The following is a 26,137-nucleotide window of genomic DNA, read 5'->3' on the forward strand; positions in this document are numbered from 1 at the left end:
TAAAATTAAAATACTTTATATTGAAGCAGAGAAGGAAAATATGTTTTAAAAATGAAAATAAAATCATTTTGTACTTTATCAATATGGAAAACATTTGTAATATTCTTTTGATTTCTTGAATTAGCATCATTCTTTTCCTCAGATAGTGTGTTTATTACCCCTGAGAAATCACTGGGGAAAAAACTAAGTCTATTTTTCCCTTCATGGGTGGCTTTAAAGTTAATGGAAGTTACATCCACTCGTATCAGGGAGGAAATGTACCAAAAAGGATATTTCTGTAAACTATCTTGGATCTTTAATTTAGCATAGACTGGATTTTTAAGAATGTAAGTTGTTGGGTCACATGCCCTTTGATGGAAGCTGTCTAAAACAATTCAGCTCTCGATTCCCCCTCACTTTCACAAAACATTGTTTTTGCTCATAGGGAATGAGACTATAAAAGTTTTGTACATGATTTTTCAGCATTGCTTTTCTCAAGAGGGTAAACTTATAGACAAGCTTGGAGAAAGAAAGAGAAGTGGACTTCATCATCAGTTGGCTTCTTAATGGGAAAAAAATGGTTCACAGTTGTCCAGAGGAAAAATAAGAGTGTCAAAAGGCAGTCCTGTTCAGATTCTCTTTGAAAAGTATGACTCCTGCTTCCTCACATGTTTCTTTAGTTTTCTTGCTGACTTCTGCTTTTTTGGCACTGTCAGACTTGTTTCTTGACTGTGTGGCAGTTAAGGACTTCAGAGATGACTGACATAAGCACTCACCTTAAACAGTGGTTTCACTAACCCTCTGACTTATGAACACATGTCACAACTATATATTATGACCTGTAGGTCGCTATTACAGTATGTGACATATGGTGAAAACAGACTAGCTGTAAAACATTCTTCAACTTTTGGTATATTATTATCTTGGCTTCCTTATTGCTTAGTGTTGTGTCAGCACTTCTGTGACATTCCTTTGTATTATTCATGTTGTAATCACCCGCAGCCCCCAAATTTGCACTAGGTAGCAACTGATAAACAATACTTGTATGAAAAATCAGTTTTTTTTCGGTGGGGGGGGCATGGGAGCAGCAGGCCAACACTCTTTTTGTTCATTTTTTATTCTGCTATATATTAACGTTGTAATAGTAAATTTGGCTGTCTCAGCAAATATGACTTAAACGAAACTGACGATTGGCTATGGCATTCCTATTCTATAAGCTCTACTTATTCTGTGGTGTTCTGCAGTCCTGTGGACATAACATGTCTTCTTTCCAGTAGTATTGATCTATCATTTTTAGGGTGGAATAAAACCAATTGCTTTGTCCCTTTAATCTTGTATACAGATACTTCTCATCTTAGGATAGGATTACAGCCTGGTAAATCCATTGTTGTGAGTTGAGAATATTATAAGTTGAAATGCATTTAATACAACTAACCTATCGAACATCATGGCTTAGCCTAACTTACCTTCAACATATTCAGAATACTTATATTAGCCTACAATTGGGCAAAATCATCTGGCAGCACAGGCCACTGTAGAGTATTGGTTGTTTACCCTTGTGATCATGTGGCTGACTGAGATTTGTACCTCACTGCTGCTGCCCAGCATCGTGAGAGAATATTGTGCACATACCATTAGCCCAGGATAAGATAAAAATTCAGTATTCGAAGTATGGTTTTAATTGAATGTATATTACATTTTCACCATTGTGAAGTTAAAAAAATCTCAAGTTTGAACCATTGTTGTTGTGGACTAGTATTATTACATTTATTTTGTTGAATTCGAAGGTCCATGGTGTTGCGGTGCTTTGTAATTTATATGTACCTTTATGTAATCAGTTAGGACTTAGTGATCTGGATTTCTGGATCCATTTCTACCAATTTCTTCTATTTCTCTAGCTAGCCCAATATAATATAATATGATAGTGAAACAAATTATTTTGGGATACCATAATCCTTTCTGTGTAGTCCCACAAATTTCAAAAACTTAACACAGTTTCTTGAAGTAAAGGCTAAAGCAAGAAGTAGACTTTAACCAAATAGTGCTGAAGGTATCATGCCCTAGTATGAAAATAGTTTTGTCTGAATTAGTCTCCTTGAAGTTAGTGAGAAGTGTGACACATGTTCTGTTCTCAGTAGTATGGTATAAAACGATGCACATCACTGACATAGAAATTCAACATGGGTAGTTGGGCCATGAAGAAAAAGGAATTGCTGTACTTAATGTTGTTGATAATATAGCTAGTTCCTGGCTTTGTGGAAAAATATACTTTGGTTTGGAATCTCATGCAATCCCATTAAATCATTCCATTTCCCTATTGCCTTTCCAGTCTGATGCCACCAATCAACTCCCTGTGATATAACAGTAATGAAACTAACTTAGCTCTTAGAGATATTTTGGTAGATACTGATGTGAAATGAAGAGTTCTTTGCAAACCTAAGGTGCAGTAAAAACTCTGATTAATCCATAGAGGTCTTAGGTTGATAAAAATTACTCTGAATGAGTCTGGGCTCATCATTTGCATTTGTCTTTTACCTTAACAGCCTGGTGGCTGATGTGGTTGTATTCAACTCAGTTTTTAATATGGAATCATTTCTCACTTCCATTGGAAAATTTATGAAGCTGATTCCTGATCACAGACCCAAGGATCTGGAAGGCATCATTAGACCCAAGTGCCAAGTTATTTACTTTCCCATCAGGTTTCCTGATGTGAGCAGGTCAGTATGTTCGACTCTGTTCTCAATATTGTGTCATAAATTATTCCTTAAATGTATAGAAATTGATGTTCTTCATGCCAAGTATGGTTAATTAGAAAATTTAGTTCTATCTTACCATGCTGTGATTTACAAAGATTTTAAATCATCGTGTGTCTAACCCATCACTAAATAGTTAGTTCAAATATTGAGTCCTTCCTTTCTTTCCTTTTATTTATTTGTTTGTCAAAACAGCCTGGTGTTTTGTTTGTTTATTTTTTTTTTGTTACAGAAGTCATTGTCAAGCATATTTCTCAACCTTTGCATTCAGCTTATGTCCATTGATTTATATATATAATAACTGGTCTAGATAAGTCTATGTTAAATCTCACTGCTTAGATTAATTCATTTCCCATACTATTTCCTTTTATTTTTTTCTTTATTTTTAATTATTTATATTATCTTAATAAAGAGTTAAGTCTTCTGTATTGGTTTATAAATGTACCTAATTGCCATTTCTCTTTCTTAGTTACTAAGGACATTTTTTTTTATTACCCTTGTTGCTGGGCCCACCTTGAATTAGCGGTGGATGATGTGGCTCAAAGGGAACATTCTGGAATTCCTTTTCATTTTTGATTAAACCTAGCAAAACTGTTTTTACTACCACTAGGAATATTTCTCCCTTGTGAACAGAAAGTTTACTTCAGCGGGACTCACACTAGCGGGAGACGCTGCTGTTTTTTACTGACTGCTTTCTTAAAAGAGTTCAGGAACAGCTGTTTCATCCTCATCCCTGGAATGAAGGCAGGAAATGATTTAATATCCAAACATGCTATGCAAGAGGTCAGCAATAACTTCTATGTTCTACACTTAACTGACTTCACCCATATTTTGCTGTAGAAATGGTAGTCCTCATCTGCACCCCTATTGCTGATTTATTTGAGTGTCTTATTTGTTAATATTTCACTGAAGAAAAATCTGCCCCATAGAAAATCAAGTTAGTGAGTCATAAAATTTAAGTTAGACCATCTTGCCCAATCTTTATAGAGTACAGAAAACAGAGGCCCAGAGAAGTAGAGATTGGCTTGTATTCACCTTGTCATTGTCACAGACTGGATTAACATCTAGGCTTTATGACTTCTGATTCCAATTTCTACTTACCATTCAAGCATCCTGTCATTACAGGTCATTTGTCAAAAACAGTTTATGATTTATTTGCTGTTTTGAAAACGCTAAAGCTAAGTGGAGCCATGATCACAAGCAATTTTCAGAATATATATGTAATTATGTATATTATCGGTATGTATTTGTAGACATACAGTTTTCTTATGTGTGATGAGAGAACTTCAACTTTTGAAAACTGTAATAGTTATACTTTGCCTGTGATTAACTAGAGCAGTTATATATCTGAATTTTAAAAAATATGAACCTTATATTTTGACATGTTTTAAGGTTTTTTAACATCACATATAGGCAAAATGTATAAGTGTGTAGGTGGTTATAGCTCCTCTTATTACTGCTATAGAATTCTAAGTAAATGTTTTAAAATTCATTTACATCTGATATGTTTCTGCAACATCTTATGTTTAATATACCTGTGGCAATTGAATAATTTATTAATTTGGATGATAGTACCATAAAGGAATCTAGCTAAATAGAAAAAGGTTAAAAAATATTGTGGCCGAGATAACATTCATAAGCAAGGTCTTAGCCTAGAGTGTTATTTGAATTATTTTCAAATGGTAATTTGTTTTATGCAACCCAAACTCATATAGTGTAAGTAAGTGATTATTTGCATGAATGACAATCATTCTAAAGCCTGCAGTTTCAAAACCGTATTATTTTGTTGAGATGTTGAAAAGTATTTAGTAATTCCAAAGGCAAAATAACCAAGGTGATTAAAAAATATTTTTGAAGACTTGTATCTTTCTCCCAATCCAAATATTATTTGGTCATGGGAAGAAAATGAATTTAACTAAAAACAAAGCAGAAGATACAGTTAAATTATTAATCATTGTGCTATATAATATAATGGATGTTAATTAGAGAGGGGAGAAAAGCCATATTTCCAACAAAATAAATGAAGATTTTTAGAGTTTCTGTCTGTTAAAACTCAGAGCATGTCTGTCACTTCGGCGGTTTCGCTAATATTGGATTCATGGCACCTCCTGCTACCTCTTGCCTTCCTCACTCATCTCCTGCGTCACTCTCAAAGACCAGATAAATAGCGAGAGAGTGTATACCCTTGAAAACATTTCATTATCTGTATTGAATATTTTGGGATGGGAAAGCTCCTAGATGCCTTAGTCACGTATACATGTATTGAGTTTTGACCACCACTTACTAGCTCTGTGATCTGTACCTGTGGAATGACCTTGCACTTAGGTTTGTTAATGGTTGTGATTAAACCATCTCATAGGGATGATGCAGTGATTAAATGAAATAATGTATACCATGTACCTAGGATAGTGCTTAGCATACAGTAGACCCACAATAAAAGGTTATTTTATCTTATTACCCCCCCATTAATTTATAACCTAGCATATTTATTGGCATCTGAATATAGAGGACCATCTTCCCTCCACCCCTCACCATCCTATAATTGACACATGAAAAGAGAACTACTCTCCTAAAAGCTGAATCTAATATAAATAAGGAGATTGGTTTTATTTATTTTCTTTATCACCTTGAATCAAACAATCCTTTGGCCTTACCAGACCCTACCATCCATTGATTGAGCCAACTTAATTTCACTCTTGTCCTATTTTCTCTTTCTTTGTCCAGCTTAACTTTCTTATTCCATCATTATGTTTACTCCCTTGCATATCCTCTCAAATCTTTTACACCTTTTGTTTCATATTTGATTGGCAAAAACCCTCGTCTGTTTAAATCTATTTGTTCATATACTTTCTTCCTATAATCATGGACTAAACATGACTGGAGAAAAGCATGTCAAACTTATTAACATGTTCTAAATGTATGACTCCTAAGATTCAGATGGGCCCTTTGAGCTACCTGGCAAGCATTTCCCTTCTTCTAGATAATTAATTATGCCTTTTTCTTTTTAAAGAACACTCCAGTACCAAATCTTCTCTCTTCATTCTCAGCTGATGACTGAGGAAATATGAGCAATCAGAAGACAACTTTCATTTATTGATACTACCAGGTCCACCCAATTATATTCTTCTTCTGGGTGCATATTCTCCATCTTCTCACCTGTTACTGGAGATGAACTGACCTCGCTTCTGTGTAAGGCCCCATCTCCACTTCTTTTCCAGAACTGATCCATCCCACATACTCAAGGCCTATTGTCCTGGCAGTTTTTCCTGGTCTATTCTGCATCATCAGTTTTCCTTTCTTCTGAATTATTCCCATTTTTCTTTTGTCTGAATTATTTCTATTAGCATACAAAACTATTACTATTTCTTACATCTTAAACTTTTTTTCTCCTTATTCCACTCTCCCCTTCTACTACCTCATTTCTCTCCTTCTCTTAGTAGCAAAACCTCTTAAAAGAGTTGTTTATACTTGTTCCTTCTAAGTTCCTTCCTCCTGTTCTGAGTGAAAAGTATTCCACTGAAATTGTTTTAGTCAGGGTCACCACTGTCTCTAAATCCTGTGGTCAGTTTGTAGTCCGCATCTTACTTATCATAGCAGCAGCATTTGACACACCATGACACATTCTTCACTTGTCTTAGCACACATAGTCCCCTGATTTTCACAGAGACTCCTGCTTCTCAGGCTCCTTTGCTGGGTTCCTCATCATCGTCCTGACCTTTTTACATTGGAGCCACTTTGGCATTCTTGACACTTAAGGGGTTGGTGGAGGAAGAGCCCAAGATTGAAGTGAGAAGAATAAGTAAGAGTCAGGAGGTCAACACTGAAATAATTATCCTGTGGAACAAAGGGGAGAGAGTTCTAAGGAGATAATCATTAGTGAATTCACAGCAGTGAGGTTAAGTAAAGTGATGACTAAAAAGCGTCCTTGAATTTGATCATTAAAAGGTCAGTGGCATCCACCCTGCATTCTGTTAAGTCACAAAAAAGTTTCATGTGTATTCTCATAGCCAAAGAAACTTAGGATTCAGGTCTGGATGAGATCTCTCTCTGTCTCTGACACACACACACACACACACACACACACACACACATACACACATACACTCCCCTTCTTATTTTATGGATGAAGGTGCCAAGGCCCAGAGAAGTTACATGTTTTCTGGCAATCACACAGCTAGATATAGGCAGAGCAGGAACTAGAACTTGTATCTCAAAATCTTCATCCAGTGCTCAGCCCACCACTTATTGTAAATGTAGTTTCGGAGGTCTTGATTATCTGATTTTTCAGCTGACAGCAGATTAGCAGCATCAAATTGGGGGTGTGATAAAGGCAGTCTCACTGACAGCAGTAAAAAGTGACAGCTGACTGACAGCTTGACAACAAGGGAGGAGAGAGATAAACCATTTTGAAAAAAATATATGGGAAGTTAAAAAAAAAAAAAAACATAGCAGCCTGGAGCCATTCTATGGCAGGGCAGGCAACTCTGCACGTCAAATAACCCCTGCAGACATTTCTTCGTGATTGTACAGCTTGTACATCAAAAGGATGACTGTGATTTATTAAGAGAGATTAAATGGTAACCAGTATGTTTCATTTTAAAAAGAATTTGGAAAATGCATAATCCACTTTTGGCAGAAATTATAAATGACAGCAAATGGAGTTAAACATTATACCTTACTTTAAGATGTGCATGAGCTGTGTTCCCCTAAAGGAAGACGGTAAACATCTAAAGCCTTTCTTGTGCAGTTGTAATGTCTTTCAGTTTTCAGTGACCAGGAGACATGTTATTAAGCTATCGTTTTTAGACCTCCCTGATTACAGCTTTACATTGACCAAATTTCCCTTTTCTGTTGGGTTGTAGACACTGGCTCCTTCCATACTGAAGGCTTCCAGGCCCGCAAGATAGGTGGTCAACAAAGCAGATTTTGTAATACTAATACCAGAAGATAAATATGGTCCTGAGACTTGGTGAGATGAAAATTACTACTGGAATATATTGTAAAAGACTATTTTGTGTTAAAGGATATAGATTCGATTGAAAAGTCAAGCAGTTTTGCAGTGTGTTTCAAGAAGACAAATTTCCAGTGGAACTCCATGGTGCCGAGTATGTGATGGAGAGGCAGAGGAAAAAGGGAGTAATCTTGCAACCTACTAAACGAGGTGCTAAAGGAAGCCAATATTTTCCTACTTTAGGTCATGCAATTGTCATAAAGGCAAGGCTTAGCAGAAGTAGGGAAATTTTAAATATCCAGACTTTTCTGCAAAAGTCTCAGTCTTATGAAATCCAAACATCTGAAGAATTTGCATCTTCCTTTCCCCTTTCCTTTCGTTTCTCCTTTCTTCTTTCTCTTTTCTCCTTTCTCCTTCCTCCTTTCCTTTTTCCTTCCTCCTTTCCTTTCTCCTTTCTCCTTTCCTTTCCTTTTCCTTTTCCTTTTCTCTGTTCCCTCCCTTCCCCATTCCTTCCTTCCCCTCCCCTCCCTTCCCCTCTTTCCACAGCATATCTCTCTGTTGCCCAGGCTGGAGTGCCATGATGTGATCATGACCCATTTCAGGCTTGACCTCCTGGGCTCAAGTGACCCTCCCGTTTTACCCTACTGATAGCTGGGACTGCAGGTGGGTGTCTCAACATCCAGCTATTTTTTTTTAATTTTTTGTAGAGACAGCGTTTCACCATGTTGCCCAGACTGGTCTCCAACTCCTGGGCTCAAGCAGTCTGCCCACCTTGACCTCCCAAAGTGCTGGGTTTACAACCGTGAGCCACCTTGCCTGGCCTCACATCTTGCTTTCTGACAGTGTCATCTTTAGATGGTAGAACTAGCCATAACAACTAACCTGTATTGATTCTTACTTTATGCTCTGCATTGTACTAAATGTATTTATCATAAATATCTTAGCATTTAATATATTTTCAATTCTGAAAGACATTTCCTGTTGAAGAAACTTAGGCATAGAAAATGAAGTAACTTTTTGCCAGTGATCACATATACAGATAGTAAAGGTATACCTAGAAACCAGATATTTTTAAATATTGTTTTAGAACCCAGACTCTTAACAATTTTGCTGTAGTTTCCTGTTTCACAAAGAGAAATTCTGGTCTCTAGTACTTGACTTTGACCAGTAAAGAACAAATGATTTATAAAAGTGAAGTGACAGAAAATTTGAATGAAAATGAGTATGTCATGGTAACATTATAAAACAAAGAGCCCAAGGCTTTTGAAAGCGTATTTTCAAAAGGTTGAATTTCTGAAAAAGAAGATACATCAACAGGAATGAAAAATTTTAAGAAAGAATTGTAATAGAAAAAATGAAAATGATCCTAAAGAAGCAGAATAGGAGGAATACTTAAAAGAAAAAGCTATGGGCTCAGGCTGTGATTTCATGTGTAAGAAAACGTCTATTTATTTTATTTTATTTTTTAAGTTATGTCTCATTTATACGAACTCTCTTGCCTCATAGCTTAGCTTATAATATGAAACATGTCTTATAGGGCAGTGTCCAGCCCATCACATTAGATGTTAAGGATGGAGCAGGCTGCATCTGTACAGCATCCAACTTCTTCCATCTGTCCCCTACAATATTCTCCACTGAAGGAGGATCCATGTTTTTCATGCCACTAGACTATCTTCACTTCCAACAAATTGGATCGTGTAAGAATGTTTTATAGATTGACAGCAAATTGCAAAGTAGCATTTCTTATCCTTGAAAAAGATAATCTCTTCCCAAGGAATTCCATGAAGGAGTCATAAATAGAGTGTATCAAAGTGAATGTCATCTTCTTCAAGTCATATTCAGCTGGATTAAAGGTGAAGAACGACAAATGCTCAAGCTGTCAGGCTGATACTTGTATATATTTATCAATTGTCTGCCTTCTCTGTCCCATTATGGAAAAAGTTAAAATTTGTTTCATTATGGTTGCACATAATTAATGTAAAAAGATCAAATGTTTATGTTTCCTATGGAAACCTTAAAAAACACCCATTTGTTTATTTTTTAATGAGGAGATGAATGGATGCTATATCCTTGGGAGTTTAAGTTTAGGTTTTGAGTAAATTCAAGCAAAAGTACTTTAGATTCAGAAATATATACTTTATCTTGGTTTCAGGTCCAACTTAGTTGTCACAGAATATATCCAGTATCAGCCTTGCTATGATCATTACAATGGAATTTCATATATTTTCATGATCATTTCACTGTCTGTTCCTATTTCCCACCACATTTGATTGTCAGAGTTGCCACAGAGTAAACAAGAGTGGGTTTTTCCTGTGAATTTCCTCAATTTGTAGTAGATTTTACATCCTTGGAGTAGGGATTATATAAGGAACATTTCTGCTTTCCTACCTCCTACACGTTTTTGACATTGAAGGAAAGGGGGAAAAAGGATGTTGGTCATTTGGGGTAATCTCATTTATCAAAACCTTACAAATTCCTCTGCACGTTTCTCTTCATCATTTCTATGTAGCTGAAATGAGAAGCCAAAACAGAGGTTTGTGGACTTTGCCTAACTAATTTAGAAACAAAAATAGGGAATTTTAAAAACAGTGTGAAAACTTTAAATGAAAACTCCCAGGCTGTGCAAACAAAGGCGAGGTGCCTAAGGGCTTTTTGAAGAATTCTTATTAAAGAAAACACTATTTTACATTGCAAAGCAGATGTGTCAGAAAACAACAGCAGGTTTGTAATTCGAGAATTTGTGGATTGATAGGACAGAAGGCAGCCACCATGGCTCCCCACTGAAAACTTTTTCTTTTCTGCCATCAAGAGTTCTGCTTTTAGGGAGGGTGCCAGAAAACACCTTAATTTTCTTACCACATGTGGTCATATTTCTGAGATATTTTGAGACAGTATTAATATTGGACATATTAGTAAAACTACTGCCTTTGCTCTATGAAGTAAATGAAATGGGTACTGTCTTCTTGAATATTAATCTAAACCTAAAGTAGAAGCAAAGTTTTGACTTTACAAATTTAAACTTAACCATATATGCTAACAGTTATTTTGGCTTTTCAGAATAAATGCAAAAACGTATTTCTTTTGAATGTCATTAAAAAATTTATAGAATTGTGTAAAAAACTTTTGATAGATTATTCTGATGTATAGCACTACTCACTGTCAAGAAATCTCCTTTATATCTAATACAAATCTTTAATGCTGTGTTAGATTCCAGCTGTCTTCCTCTTAATTATCTTTGTTAAAAGAAGAGACAGTTTGGTTGTTAGCCATATATATATATATTTTCATATATATTCATATATTCATATATTTATATAAATGTATTCATATATTTATATATAAATGTAAGTATATACAAATTAAGGAATGTTTATAAACATTTATAGATTTATATACTTAATAATATATAAATAAATATAAATATTTATATATAAACGTATGAATAAAGTTATATAGAATAAACTCTTGTTTATTCCAAACATATTTTTTATTGAAATCATTCATGTTAACGCCTAATTACAGTAGTTAGATTTCTGCTCTCTTGAGTTCAGCAGTTACTCCACCAAAAAGAAGTGCTCTGAATTCAGTAGCAACACCAAAAACTGATTTCATTATAGGATGATTTACCCCTGTTCACCTCAAGTATAAAGAACATTTCCTTAATTTTAAATCATAGACTTAATGTCCATTTTTGTCTTAGGTTCTTGTAGTCCTGTCCTAAGAAATCTGAGATGAGAAGCAAAGGTCACAGACAATGCAGATAAATAACTAAAAATTAAAGAACATACTCAGCTAGAGACACCAGCCCAGGGGCATCGTGGAACAGGACTATTGCTAAGTACGGATGAATGTCATTCAACAGATTCAAAGAGGGGAATCAACAGAAGGTCCACTTGGTCTCTTTTCTCCTTGTCAGACTCAGAGGGCATCACTAAACTTCCCGTATCACAGTGACGGATCACCAGTGTAGGCCCAGCAAGGCAAGAACAAAGTATAAGTTATATACTCTATTCATTAAATGAGGGCTATGTACAATGCATGCTGGAAAGATTTCAAGTATATTGTTTTGAAGAATTAAGCTTTGATTATCTTTTAAAAAGCCACTTACTCCGGTCATTCCATTTTTGGTAATGCTGTATTAAAAGATGTAAGTCAGTAGTATGGTATACAAGGGGGATTCCAGTTTGCGATCTACCTCTTACTACCACTCTTCAGCCTAGGGCAAATCACTAAACCTTCCAGAGCCGCAGTTTTCTCATTTGTAAGCTGAAAATTGAAATAGCAGCCCCCCCACCTTAGGTGTGTTATAAAGATTGAGATGATTGTTATAATGTGCTGACTACAACCTACAACTTTTTGGCAGATTTTAGTAGCTTTATTAATACTTTCATTATCACCATTTTTGTTATCTATTGATCGGCTTTTTGGCAAGTTTATCCATTCAACATGACTCCAACTTGAAAAGTAAAGGGGAACAAAATTCTGAAAACTCTAGTAATTCTGTAGGTCTGAAGTTTATCACTAATTCAGATAAATAAAAAGAAAGAGACTGTTTTATATTCTACCAACCCATATGAGAGCAGCCAAATGGTATAACTTAGCAATGTGAGTACTGTGTCATGTGGCAGGAAAAGTCACATGTACTGCTGTTCTGTGACATCTGCCCAGCAGCTATGATATTCATACATTCCATATGGGTGATGAATGATGATAAGTGGATTGATCAATACAGAAGTAATTCTAGTTGTTTAGTATTCTATTTTAGAATGCTGGGAAATGTTCTGTGAAGTTGTCTGTTAAAAAATAAACAATTTGAAAGATACCATTGAAAAGTAAGCTACCAGAATAATCTCTTACCCAGAGTGGTTCATTCCCTAATAAATTCCTGATAAAAGATTTTGTTATGTAGAGAACTCTTTTAAAATATGTCTCAAAAAAATTAGGTGTAATAAAATTTACTTCCCAGTAGTTTAATTCTTTGAGATTTTATATATGCCCTTGTTCACCCAATGTCTATTAAAAGTTTATTATTTATGTGCTAAATACAAGATATTCTGGGATATAAGGATAAATAAGACAGAGTTTTTAATATTAAGGTTAAGATCTTTGTAGAAATAATAGGCATACTCAGGTGACTTTAAGTACAAATAGATAAAAAGATGTGATTTTTATGGCATTTGAGCTGGGCACTAAGACTCACTAAGCTTTGGGCATAGTCATAATGGCTGTCCTTTATCAAGTGCCTTTTCTGGGCACTTACTTTATGTACATTACTTTTCATGTTTACCAATCCCCTGGAAGGTAGGTACTATTAACCTCATTTTGCAAGTGAGGAAACTGAGATTCAGAAGGTTAAGCTTGCCTGAAATTGCATAGCTACCCAAACTGTCTTACTCTAATACTTGCTTCTATTAGTGCCATGTTTGTCTTGCTATTAGGGAATGGAGGTGAGTTAGAGTGAGTGAGAGGGCACATTATGAAGTCAGAGTATAGGTACATAGAATTGTGAAAGTAAATGAGTCATTGTATCTAGAGAAGATTAATTACCTTTGACTTAGTTGTGTGAGGAGGTGGTAAGACTATAGATGGGATTAAGACTAAGGAATTTAGGCTTTTGCCTATAGTCATTTGGTAGCCATTGTTACACTACAGCATGGATAACTTGGTATTGATGAATAGAATATTGATGGAAAAGGAGATAAGAAGCAGAGAAACAAGTGAAAAAAACTACTGGAATAGGTATTGGAGATGAACTGGAGAACTGGCATAACAATGAAAAGGAGGAAGCACACAAATAAGCTGGTTGTACACTTGGCAGGTTGATGTAACAACTTGATGGAGGAGAGTCAGGGCGATTTCGAAGTATTGATTATAGTGGCTGGGGGAAGATCTGTGCTATTGGAATTGAGAAACAGATTTGCTGCTATAAAGATGGTGAATTCAAAGTTGCATGTATTGAGTCAGAGATGAGTCAGAGGCTCGATTAAATGGAGCTGACCTGCAGGAAGTGTGATTTGTTATATTGACCTGTGTTTGCAGAAGGTTTGGTTGGATTTCCCCTTTCCTTTGACATACTTGATACTGCTCAAATTATTTTTTCAAATAAATATAATTGTTTCTTATCATTTGTTACTGATTCATAAAAATTGAGTGCAAAATTTGTAACACCATCAGATCTTTTCAACTCTTTATTTCTGGGTAAGCAGGAGTATATTGAATTACTCTTCTCTTTGTCTTCTCAGAGTTCAATAACATAATTGCTTTTGGTCCCTTTGGATAGGGAATCATCAGATGAAGTACTGTATATTGATAAGACAATGTGGTGTAGTGCCTAAGAAAACTGACTCTGATGTCATACAGAGCAGTTTCAATACCATGTCTTCTGCTAACCAGTGGCTGCTGTTGATAAAGTTGCTTGACCTTTGCCACCTCATTTTTTTTTCTCTTACTGGTCAAGTAGGGGGAGTAATTTCAGTCATGCTACATTGTTGTGAGAATTAAATGAAGTATTGTGTGTAAGATAGTTGGCAAAATTCTTGAGGTATAGTAAGCACTAAATAAATGATCGTTGTTATTATTTTTAATTTGTGTGTTCTCAAAATGGTATTGTTCTTTCCTTAATCTATATGTAATGTCTTTAATTTTCTGTAAAGCCAGAACTCTGCCACAGATTGTAATCCAGTTCTACTTCAGTAATTTTAGGAGTGTCATGTGATGTTTACTTTATGTCAACTTAGTGTTTTGTGTTTTTTGATTAACAGTTGCTTTCTCTAGTACTAACTACCTTACCATGCTAAACTGAGTGCCAAAATTCTACTTAGAAACATTGCTAAGAATATTAAATTCAAGTACTTTTTTATGTGTGCACTTCTGTTGCATGTTTTGAGGGTCTTCTGCACTTTTGGCCTAATAGGAGGTGAATTACAGAACTTTCTTACCTCTATAAGGTTTATATCATTACCAGCTATCTATAGAGGTGCTTCTGTGAGTGATTAGAAAAGACAGGCTTTCCCCTGTGGGGTGGCTCGGAAAAGTGTAAATTACTATTATAGGTTTATTCTTTTTTTTTTTTTTTTTTTTTGAGACGGAGTCTCGCTTTGCCGCCCAGACTGGAGTGCAGTGGCCAGATCTCAGCTCACTGCAAGCTCCGCCTCCCGGGTTTACGCCATTCTCCTGGCTCAGCCTCCCGAGTAGCTGGGACTACAGGCGCCCGCCACCTCGCCCGGCTAGTTTTTTGTATTTTTTTAGTATAGACGAGGTTTCACCTTGTTAGCCAGGATGGTCTCGATCTCCTGACCTCGTGATCCACCTGCCTCGGCCTCCCAAAGTGCTGGGATTACAGGCTTGAGCCACTGCGCCCGGCCTATAGGTTTATTCTTTATTTTTTTTTTTCAGAAACTAGTCAGCCCTGTATCACGAGATTCAAAAAATTAACTTTGAGGATATTGAAAAAGACAGCCTTCCTACTATTGTTATTTTTCAACAAATGATGTCTCAAATCCATTTATAAAAAGAAATGATATGATTTCCTTAAGTTTGGTTGTTTTGTTCATACTATATTTGACTCAATGTTGCCTACAAATTTATTTTTATTAGTAAGTGTTCTCATGAAACTTGTTATCAAATAATTTTCGCTATGTTTGGAAGATTTCAATTTTGTTCATCAGTACTATTAAATATGGTACTGTAAAACATTTTGTAAAAATAACAGTGAGAACTTCATATAGGATATCTAGTTATAATTTTTCTTCAAATTAAGGTGAGCTCACTAGCGCACAAATGATATTCATACATTCCATATGGGTGATGAATGATGTTAAGTGGATTGATCAGTACAGAAGTAATTCTAATTGTTTAGCATTGTATTTTAGAATGCTGGGAAATGTTCACATACTTGGCCCTCCTTCTGTAAATTCATATTTTCTTGCCTGTTTTTCTAAACTGGAATCTTGATCCTGTTTCTTAAATAGCCATGAAATGAAAATGGTAGAAGTTCTTCCTTATTTCTTCCTTGGTCACACACTAAAATTTACTTATAATTAGTGGGCATCGAGAGAAGAAATAACATTTTAGCACCTCTTCTCTCCTGTATATTTTCATGTATCCATGGAAATGTAGTCCTTATTTGAAATTCAGTCCCTAGTTGGGAATGTGCTTCCTGTTCCTGTCATCAGCTCTTGAGTTCATGAGTCTGGCCTGTACCTCTAAATTTATTTACATGTGGAGAGCTGATTTATCTGTTTTGGACACCCACCTATTTCAAATCCAGTGCAAATCTGCTTTATTAAGTATCTACTGATACCTTGAGCAGACCAAGTCATCTATGAGTAAAAGATGGGTCTATTCAAAGCTACTATATTTCATTTTTATAATATCAAAACTCATTTTATAATACTGAATCCTTAAGTGCATATTATAATTATTTTCCACTAATTGAAGAGGGAGCTTCTGTCTCATGATGTGAGAATGGAGTTAAGAGAGACAGTGGGACAATAGAATACCCAGGATATAGTAATAAATTCTGTTGGAAACAAAAGACAAGGAGAAGACAAGGGGTGGGGGGTGAGTGAACTCAAAACAATTCATAAGTTTTTGAAAATTCTTGTATTATTAACTAAAATAGAAAAATCAGACAAAAATGTCAACTATGTTTCCACTCTAGACAGATTCATTCTCTTTTCAGTTTTAGACAGTCGATTTTGTTTTAATGAAAGAATATAATCAGAACTTTTCAGAATTGGAAGGGTATCTATGAAATAAAAACTTTAGAAATCTTCCCATCCAAATCTGTCATCTGATAACTGGGGAAACTGCAGTGGAGAGGTGTTTACCTGAGGTCGTTGGAGCACTATGGCAGCAGAATCAGAATTTAGAAGCAAAGAAAAAAACCGCATGAGATTGTTAGTAATGTGGTACTAGAGTCATTCATTGCATTAGTAGTTAGGAGAATAGGATTAGTCAACATTGACAAAATAGATCCATTTGTTCAGGAATAGATGGTATTCAGAAATTTCTTAGAAGAGTCTCAAATATTTCAGTTGCTTTACAACTTGTGGGTGTTTTTCACTGAAAATAATTTTATTTCTCTGATCTGTAACTCATTTTGAAATGAAAATGCATATGACTCAGTGAACTCTGCTTGCTGATAGCATGTTTTGTTCTTCCAGTAAATACTGGGCTACTCATATAAAACTTATTCGAAGAGTGAGGAATAAGAGTTTCCAGCATTTGAAACTCAGAATCTGTAAATTATTTTCTTGTCTCTCTTTTCTGGGATTTGATATCACAGATCCTGAGTGAAACAGTATTATGTACAACCATCACATTTTTTAATGCTTTCTCTTTGCAAGTTTTATATAAATTATTTATCTTTTATGATTAAATTTTTTTCCTAAGCTCTCCCTCCAGGTTTGTCTTCAGAGCCTATTTAAATTTTCCATTGCAGGGTGGCTGTAGCAACATTCCTGTTCTGCCTCTTCCTGTGGCTATCAGGTGAATCCCTCTTTTTGTCCCTGAGTCCTGTTGGTTGGAATAACTGGCTGACGTCATAAGGAGTGGGCTGATGTTCTGGTCAGTTCAGAGTATGGGGTAGGGTAAGGGGGAGTTTCATGTGTTATAATGTGGTACAGGGGGAAGAACATAAACTTAGGAGTCAAACTTGGATTCCGGTCTTAGCCACTTTCTAGATGTGTATCTTGGTCAAATTATGTCACCTGTTCAGACTCTTAGATTCTCTAACATTAAATCCTAGGGATCAAGTGAGGATCATGTGAGAGAGAACATAGGTAAAGTATTTCACCCAGTGTGTGGAATATATTCCCTGCACATCTCTCTGCCCTTGCCATGTATGAGTCACACCTACTCCTCTGTTACACTTTATCAACTTTAATTGCCACTCACAGGCATCTAAACTGACCTCTTTTTTGTTGCTACCTCAATTTCTGATGCTTTGAGGGATTATTAGAGTAAATGACTCAATTTGCTCTTATATGGATAATCCACATACCACTACCGTGTTTCGTCAGTGTGTTCTTCCATCTTTTCCCTCATGACTAACTTAATTCACTTCAGTAACTCTTTGCAGTGTAAGTCCTATTCATTCCTTTTATAGAACTTGGGATACTCAGGACACTTTCCTGCTGCTCATGGGTAGGTTTCCTCTGCTCTGTTTTGTTTACATTTTATTTTTTGTGTGTTTGTTATGTTTTATTTGGTGACTGATTTTCAGCATTAGCACTGTGGATACAGGGCTGTTGTGATCAATGACGATCAGCTATTCATATCATTGTATGTAATCTTGGAATACTTGACTCTAATTGAAAACCTGTTTCTCTTCATGCTTGTAAGTATTTCTTTTGTATGTCCTGAATGTGCGGGTTGGGTTGAGGGTGCAGTACTTCTAACTGTAGGTAGATGATTAATATGCAGGTAAGCATTAGTGTGTTAATAGTTTTTTTGTGTGTTCTAAAGAGAGTATGTCTTAGATGTATTTGTCAGAAAAAAGTTAGTATAAGATTTCATAGTTTAGCACAAATAAAATACCCACAGCTAAGTTGTGTCCGGTTCAAAAACCCTTCTAGTTATTACCAAAAATATTACATTAAAATATTGACCCTTCAAAAATATAATCCTTAGGTGACAGAGCCTTTTCTCCTCCCAGTTGATGAAGTATCACTCCATGAAACATGCCTTTGGGGTCTAGTTGTGTGGCCTGTATTAATGAAGTACAGTAAACCCCCACTTAACGTTATCAATAGGTTCTTGGAAACTGTGACTTTAAGAGAAACAACATACAGCTGGTCCTCAAATAATACCATTTTGCTCAATGTTGTTTTGTTATAAAGTTGATGAGGGAAAAAAATGATTTTGTTTATTGTTTCACTTAAGGTTGTACTTTCCGAGAACCTATTGAAGTTGTAAATGAGGACTTAGTGTATGAGCGTATGCATCTCCTCAAATACTGTGATTGGTTTTTCTGCCGTAAGTAAAAGGCAGTCAAACCACAATTATAACCAGGTTGGTAAAACATAGCCCATACCTGTGGTTTTTCTATGTTAAGTGGACATCATAATCACCTGGAGAGCTTTAAAAAGTCCTGATGTCCGAGTCTGTTAAATCAGAATATCTGGGGTTGGAACTAGGTTGTTTGTTTTTTTGTTGTTTGTTTGTTTGTTTTAAGTTCCACAACTTATTCTACTATGACACCAACGTTGAGAGCCACTGACTGAAAGCAGCTCTACCAAATTACAAACTGTGGAAGGTCCACATACCTGCAGTAGCCTCTCTTGGTTGCATCATGACACCCTTTTCAGTATTGCCAACATTATATTCCTGTCTGCAGGTGTCCTCAGGCAATCTATAGTAAAAAAATTATGTCTCCAAGAAAATGAATTTGTATAATTTTCTGGCTATCCTGATGAAAAATAAGAAAATGTTAAAAATTGTATTTATCTTTGATCTCTTTCTCCATACGTGTTGGCATTCCTCCATTTCCCATTGACTTAACGTTCAATTTTTCTCTTCACTGTTTTTCTTGGGTGGCATTGGGAATTTTTACCATCTGATGAAGGCAGATGTATTTTCAAATAAAAATGTCTTAAGCATTTGTTCTTCCTACTATTCCTTTCTTTGGCAGAATATTCATATAGTTGATAAATAGTTTGCTTTCTTTAAATACCTTTTCATATAATCTTTGTAGCATGTTCCATGGGTATTTTAACCTAGTTTTATGGTTTTTCATGAAATAAGGTATTTTCTAAATATGTTATGCTGAATTTAACTGAAATAAGCAGTTGTACTGTATGTCTTTAAAATGATGATGATATCTTGCATTTTAGGGTAACACTTTCATCCTGAAAGATTCCAAAGCACACTGAGAATGGTTACAAATTATACAGTGCAGCGCAGTCACCATTGTAGAGTGAAGCATGGCAGCTGTTTAACAGCTCATGGCAACACTACACAGCAGGTTAGGGTACGAAGTGAAGAATAATAGTGGATTCACTTGAAAAAATTGCTAAGGGGGTGAGGTAAGCAGAATGTAATTACCTAAGTTGGAATTTATCCAGGACATAAGGCTAACACTTCCAGTCTTAGAAGAGAAGCTCTGATTCTTTAATAACCATGTACTTGCTATGTAACTAAAATGTAAGGGTGCTTCTATCCTCTTCAAATCATAAATGTGTGTTCAGTGTTCCAGTTGAGACTTGAAGAAAAAAAGGCCTCTTTTGAAAAAACTCACATGTTCATAATAACTCGGGGATGATAGATAGGCTTCTATTTGCATGCCATTTTTGGCTCTCAATGGCTGTTTGGAGCTTGTCAAGGATTCTAAGATGTTCAGAATTAAAAATGAATTCTATGATAGATTAGTAATGTCTGCCATGGGCATGGCAAAAGTAGTGCTTACACCTGTGCTGAATTTTCTAGCTCCAAGAGTTGGCTGCTAGTTTCCTGAGGCAATTTAGCAGTACTCTTAATTCTTTTCAAACCTTTGGATTAATTTTAATTACTCTTCCAGACATATTTAAGTTTTCCTAAGAAAAGTTTAGGGGAAAAGAACATTGACAATTTTTTAGTAACTGTCATTGTTGGGGTTAGAGATAAAAAGATACAACTTTACATCAAAAATTTCAATGCAAAAATGTCTAGCAAAGGAAGCAAATGGTGTCAGATTGGGTTTTCATTTGGGAAAATAAATCAACATCTGAGAGAAGCAAATAGTAATTAAGTTTAGGAACACAAGGTAGCAGAAACCTATTACTAAATCAAGGTGAGAACTGAAACCAGAATTTGGTTTGTTTGAGGAGTAAACTTTGGAACATAGGATAATAGGGCCCTGGCTCTGAAACCAGCACCAGGGATAGCTCCCAGTGATGGTGGCTTCTCCGTGGCTCTTCAGTTCTTTCCCATTCAGTCTGTCCCTCTATCTAGGACTTCCAGCTCTGTGGCTTAGTAATGCCTATAAAATCAGGAAAATGGATCCTTTCATCCTGCTAATGTTATTATTAGAAATAAGTTTGTAAGCGAGGTACTGTAAAATTCATTTTGCATATCTTATTTAATTCATACAACCTAATATGTTAGGTATTATAACTCACATTTACATATGAGAAGATAAAGTTAAGTAATTTGCCTGTAGTCACATTTCAAGTGAATGATGACACCATAAGTTAAACTTTGATGTGTCTGGCTTCAAAGCATGTGTTCTTAATAACTGTACCACAAAGTTACATGAGAATGAGATCATTGGTATGGCACTTGCTTCTTATAAAGCAAAGTGGCTATAAGTACATTCTGGAGGTTTAAAGCATAGATGAGGAGGAAATTTAGAATGCTTCTACTAGCAGTCTAGGGTGTGGATAATTTGTATGTTCTTCTATCTTCGAGAATCATTATGGATAGAGTTGTTAGAACTCAGACAGTTTTTTGTAGTCTTTTTGGTAGGATCCAAGTTATTTGACTAGAAAACAATGTTTTAGTTTGTTTAGGGGGAATTCCTGCATTCTTATAAATTTGGTTAACGTAATCTGTAAATTACTTTAAACTTGTGATATTTTGATTCTAGATCCTATATCTTTGTCTTATTCCCTATTTTATTTTCTCTTATTACACACTGGCATCAATGGCTGTAAAAGACCTTCTTGCACTCTGATTTAGAGAAAATGAAACCATGAGCTTCCTTTTAGTTGGATCTATGACTCTAATATTAAAAAGACAAGGGCTGAAAAATTATGGATCATATTTCAATCTATAGTACTGTGTTCTTACTCTTCTGAGAAGTTGGTTTTCCTTATATTCTTAGATATTTCCAAGGAGGAACTCTAAACCAAAAAAGGTTAGTTGTCCAATTTAAAACAGCCTTGGTCTAAGTAATCATCTAAAGTTCTAAATAGGATGATAAACTCATCTTTCATTTGATGATGGGCCACATGGTAAAAACAAACTTTATTTAGTTATCGGTGTTATAAAATAATTTTCATACCTATATATCAGGAGTAGATACTCAAGTTTACACCTGTGGTCTTGTAAGTCAAGTTTATGCCTGAAGCAAGCTCAAGTGTTCAGGTTATAAGACTCCTAAAAATGCCTTAGAGTGGAAGGACTGACAGACTTTTAATCATGGTAATGCTACCATCACTTTTGAAGTCTGTGTAAGTTATCTATTACTGTACCTTTATGACAGAAAAAATAATATGCTAAGAACAATGTGATAATATGATTGGGAAAATTTAGGAGGCATATGGTAAGTAGCTGGACACTGTTTTTCCGTGGCTTGTAAAGTGTAATGATAATGTGTCAAATTCTACTTATATGGCTTTTAAATCTTTATAGATAGGTAATTTAACAATTTTTTAAAAGTAATTGATAAGTAATCTAATAATTTATATGGTGTGTAAAAGGACATATAAATCATTTATTATACAGGTCATATTTGTCTTTTATAGGATATTATTAAGAGGGATGTGTGTGTGTGTGTGTGTGTGTGTCCATGTGTCTGCATTTGTGTGTACCTTCATTTTGGGTACTTTGAGGCAGTTCTATTGCCTTTCACATTGGGCTTGCAACTCCAGCTGCATATTAGAATCTTGTGGAACTTTCAAAAACCTTTATGCCCAGGTAGCAATCTAGACAAAATAGATCTGAATTTCCAATAATAGAACTGAGATATCAGTACGTCTTTAAGCTTCCTAGGTTAGGGACCACTGATAAGATACGTGACTACTTAGTATTTACAGCTTGTACACATGTAGATAATTGCATGGAGAAGATGAAATAAAATTTTCCTTCTAAAACAGAGGAGAGTTTTTTGGAGGGTTGTGGTAGGTTGCTTATTGAAATAGGGTGACCAGATAGATCATAATACTACAAAACTTTAGGCTGAAAGAGACTTTCATTTAGTATGTTTTCCATTAGCAGTGACTTAAGTAAAACACCTGAAGAAAGATGTAAAACACCCACAGTTCACCTGGCCACTTGTGCAGTGTTTTTTCTTGACTCCAGCTGCTAGCCAACTTATGACCTGAATCTTGATGATAAATAGCGCTTATAATATTTTCTTAGCTAGTGTAACTTCAATAGCAATACTTTTTCTTCTAATGTCTTACCCTTATAAAATAGCACTGAACTATTTTTCTCAATAAATTCTACTGACACATGGTCCCATAGATTAATTATAAATTGCATAGAAGTACTGCCCTTTGTCAGTTTTAAATTTGTAGCTTTATCTTCTCTTTCTCGTCTTTCCAAGCTAAATGGAATTAGAAGCTGAAAGAAACCTGATTTACATGGAATCTATTTCTGTTCTCTTATTTTAAACAATAGTGCCATTAATTTTAATTCTAGGCTGTTTGGTTCCTCTACTATTTTCATTATTATTATAATTAAAAAAGAGTCTTCTCTATTTTTACAAACCCCTTTATTTTACAAAACTGTATAAACATATTTTTAGGGAATAATTTTTTCCCCAAATGCTGTTATTTTTTACCTAGTGGGCTCTCTCCATAAATTGAATTAGGAATAGCAAATAACTTTTTGTTTTATTCATCATCATCGTCTTTTTTTTCAAAGTGAAGGTGAAGGGGGAATGAGTATCCAAAAGGACTTAGACAATTATGGAAATAAATATGGGGTTTCTTTGGCATGGGTACTTGAAAACACCCGAAAGTAGATGGAATGAGTAACTTTAGGGCTTAGACCATTTATCACTGAAGCTATAATGCTGGCACAGCCCTGCAAATATTTCCTTACAGGATTTTATAAACATTTCACAATAAATATATTTTGTTAAAATGGTCTTAGGTCCTATAAAACAGAGTCTGTATTCCAGGAGCAATTCTTTTGGAGTTATTTAATAGTAATCCTTTCACAGTACCTCCCTTCTTCAGACTTTTTGTTCCCATTGCAATGCTAGTGTCTTTGACCAGAAGGTAGTCTATGGTAGATGCACCTGACAGCAACAACTTAGCATACCCTGAGAACGACTGTATGGCAGACATACTGAATGTGTGTTCAGCATTCTGAGCTAAGGAGTCTGGGAGTAGCCAACCCAGAGATTCATTCCTTATCAATGAAGAACATTTGAGCCCCGGTCTGTCCCTAATGTACAGGGGATCAAGGCCCTTTGCCTTGGGTTGAATGAAGGTTGCCAGGTGGAGTTAGTTAGTGGGAAGATGCTAAGTGAAAATGCTATATAAACTGTATACTGTGCGAGGGTAGTGATTCTCCTGACCAGTGTGCTGCCACCAGACCAGTGGTTCTCCTGCCCAGTCTGCTACCCCTGGACTCACTCCTCTGTATGTAAGCCCCTGCTAAAACCCCATTCAATGGCTCTGAGTCTCTTCTTCAACCCTTTGAACATAGTGCCATCCCCGTTGGACTTGATAGGGGTTTGGCACAACAGGTAAAGCCAGGTAACACTGAGTCTTAGTTGTTCTCTTTAAATGATTGAAAGGAAAGAAAATATGGCCATCAAGAGTTATATTTAAGTATGGAAACTATTATTACTGAGATGCTGACCCCGTTACTTACCCTTTGAAACAGGGCAAAGTAGTATCAGAAAATGTGGAGAAAGTGAATTGTTTTGGATGTAAAGAAGACCTTGACTGTAATCCTGATGCAACATTATTATAATCAATAAAAGGCAGAGCCAGTTTTTTTGTTTTGTTTTGTTTTGGTTTAGTTTTGGTTTAGGCAGCTCTTGAAATGATATGATTTAAGGGGTAGCTGAGAAGACTCAAACTGTCCTCCAGGCATCTCCCTAATACTTCCTGAAGTTCTGTCACCATTGTGAGAAGCAATTCTTACTGAAATCCCTTTTTGTAGTTGAAGGTTGCCAGATAACTCCTGAAATTATATATAGAATTTTGTGGGAATGTGTGTACATGTGTGTGCTTTTTGAGAAGATTCATAGCTGTCGTCATAGCTTTATGTATCCATAAAAGATATTCTTAAAAGCAGATGTCCATCATATAGTTTTAGTTTATAATTTATTCATAGTTATTTCCGTCTGGTTATCTTACTAAGATGAGGAATTAACCTCTAGATCCAAAACTATAACTTGGATGTTCTGACCCCCAAATCTTTTGTTCTTTCCCAGGAACCCAGAAGGTGAAGGAGTTTAGAGTAAAGGGTAATAGAGATATTGAGGCAGCTGGACTTGAGTGAGGTGCTCTGATTTTAAGTACCTACCTAAAGGCTAGCATGATGGTAGTAGGTATGGAAGGCTTAGCAGGTGAGGTGGGTCAGAAGATAGAAAAGGTGACATGCATAAGAAGGTCATAAGATATTTTTCACAACTTTTAGATCATCTCATACTAGAGGAAATTGGAACTGCATTCCCAATAGATTTTTATTATGTACCACAAATCTCATATTTTTTCGTTTGCATTCTTTCATAAAGTTTCTGAAGATTTATCATGACTTCTTTCCAACCCTTCACTATCTGCTCTCTAATATCCTAATGATACATAATAACAGTAACTTTGTCACATTACTGCCTTTGAAACTATTCAGTACCACTTCAGTTTGTGAATTAAGTTTTATATTTTAACACTGTAGTTTCTAGGGCAGGTGTTAGTAACAGGTTTTTTGTTTTTGTTTTAATATGGGCAAACACAGGGTGCTTATATTCTAGAGGCGCAGGATCTAGTGAAGAAGAAGAGTATGAACAGCAAGAGCACTCAGCTTTAGACAGTAGACCCCTTTTATTTGTGATTTTCTTTGTTTCTTGAAACAGCCCTATGAAGCAGGCACTGTGTCTTACTTTACAGTAGAAAATCCAAAGCAAAATCCAAAGTGAAAATCCTAAGCACCTTGCCAGAGGTCCTACAGGCAGTCAGATGGCAAGACTGGCCTCTGACCTTGGCCTTTGCATTGGAGAACCTTCACGTTTCACCACTCTTCTGGTATTGCTTCCCTGGTCATTGTACCGTGCAATGTGCACAATCTGTATGAGGTATACCAGAAGTAGAGTTAGGACAGGAATTGCAGAGAAGATGACATTGGAGCTGTGCCTTGGAGGATGGAAAAGAGTTCCTTTGCCTATCTAACAGGAGCGGGAAGGTATTTTCATCTCAGGGAATACTCTAAGACGTGGTATTATCTTTTAGAAAGGCAATAGTTCCTCATAGCAGTAGCTTGGGGTGCGACTATCTCAGGGTTTGTGCACATGGTTAGTGCAAAGTTAGAAATCAAATTCACATAATCTGAATTCCTCGCTGCCTCTCAGTACCTCTAAATTTTAATTCTTTGTAGTTATGTGAACAAATGCACTCTGAGAATTAATCCTGCATTAATTAGGAATTAATTAATTAATTGGGAATTAATTTGCTTCCTGAACCCTGACCCTAACCCACAGTTTCTACTATTCATCTATCTGGTCTTTTGCCCAGACGTTAACAGCCCTGTATTTAAACATTAAGATTTAAACATTAAACATGAAGATTCTTACCTG

At 35.7% G+C, this 26,137-nt stretch overlaps 1 protein-coding gene across 14 annotated transcripts in view; it reads left to right on the plus strand.

Annotated features, from left to right (window-relative positions):
* Positions 1-26,137, plus strand: part of GTDC1 (glycosyltransferase like domain containing 1) — a 403,927-nt gene that overhangs the window by 201,688 nt on the left and 176,102 nt on the right. For all 14 annotated transcript variants that reach the window (XM_033231599.1, XM_033231600.1, XM_033231598.1 and 11 more), the window contains one exon: positions 2,523-2,696. In XM_033231599.1, the coding sequence (XP_033087490.1) occupies positions 2,523-2,696 (174 nt within the window). The remainder of the gene's footprint in view (positions 1-2,522; positions 2,697-26,137) is intronic.

Source organism: Trachypithecus francoisi, unplaced genomic scaffold (genome assembly GCF_009764315.1).
Source record: "Trachypithecus francoisi isolate TF-2019V2 unplaced genomic scaffold, Tfra_2.0 Lachesis_group13, whole genome shotgun sequence".
Taxonomy (NCBI): domain Eukaryota; kingdom Metazoa; phylum Chordata; class Mammalia; order Primates; family Cercopithecidae; genus Trachypithecus; species Trachypithecus francoisi.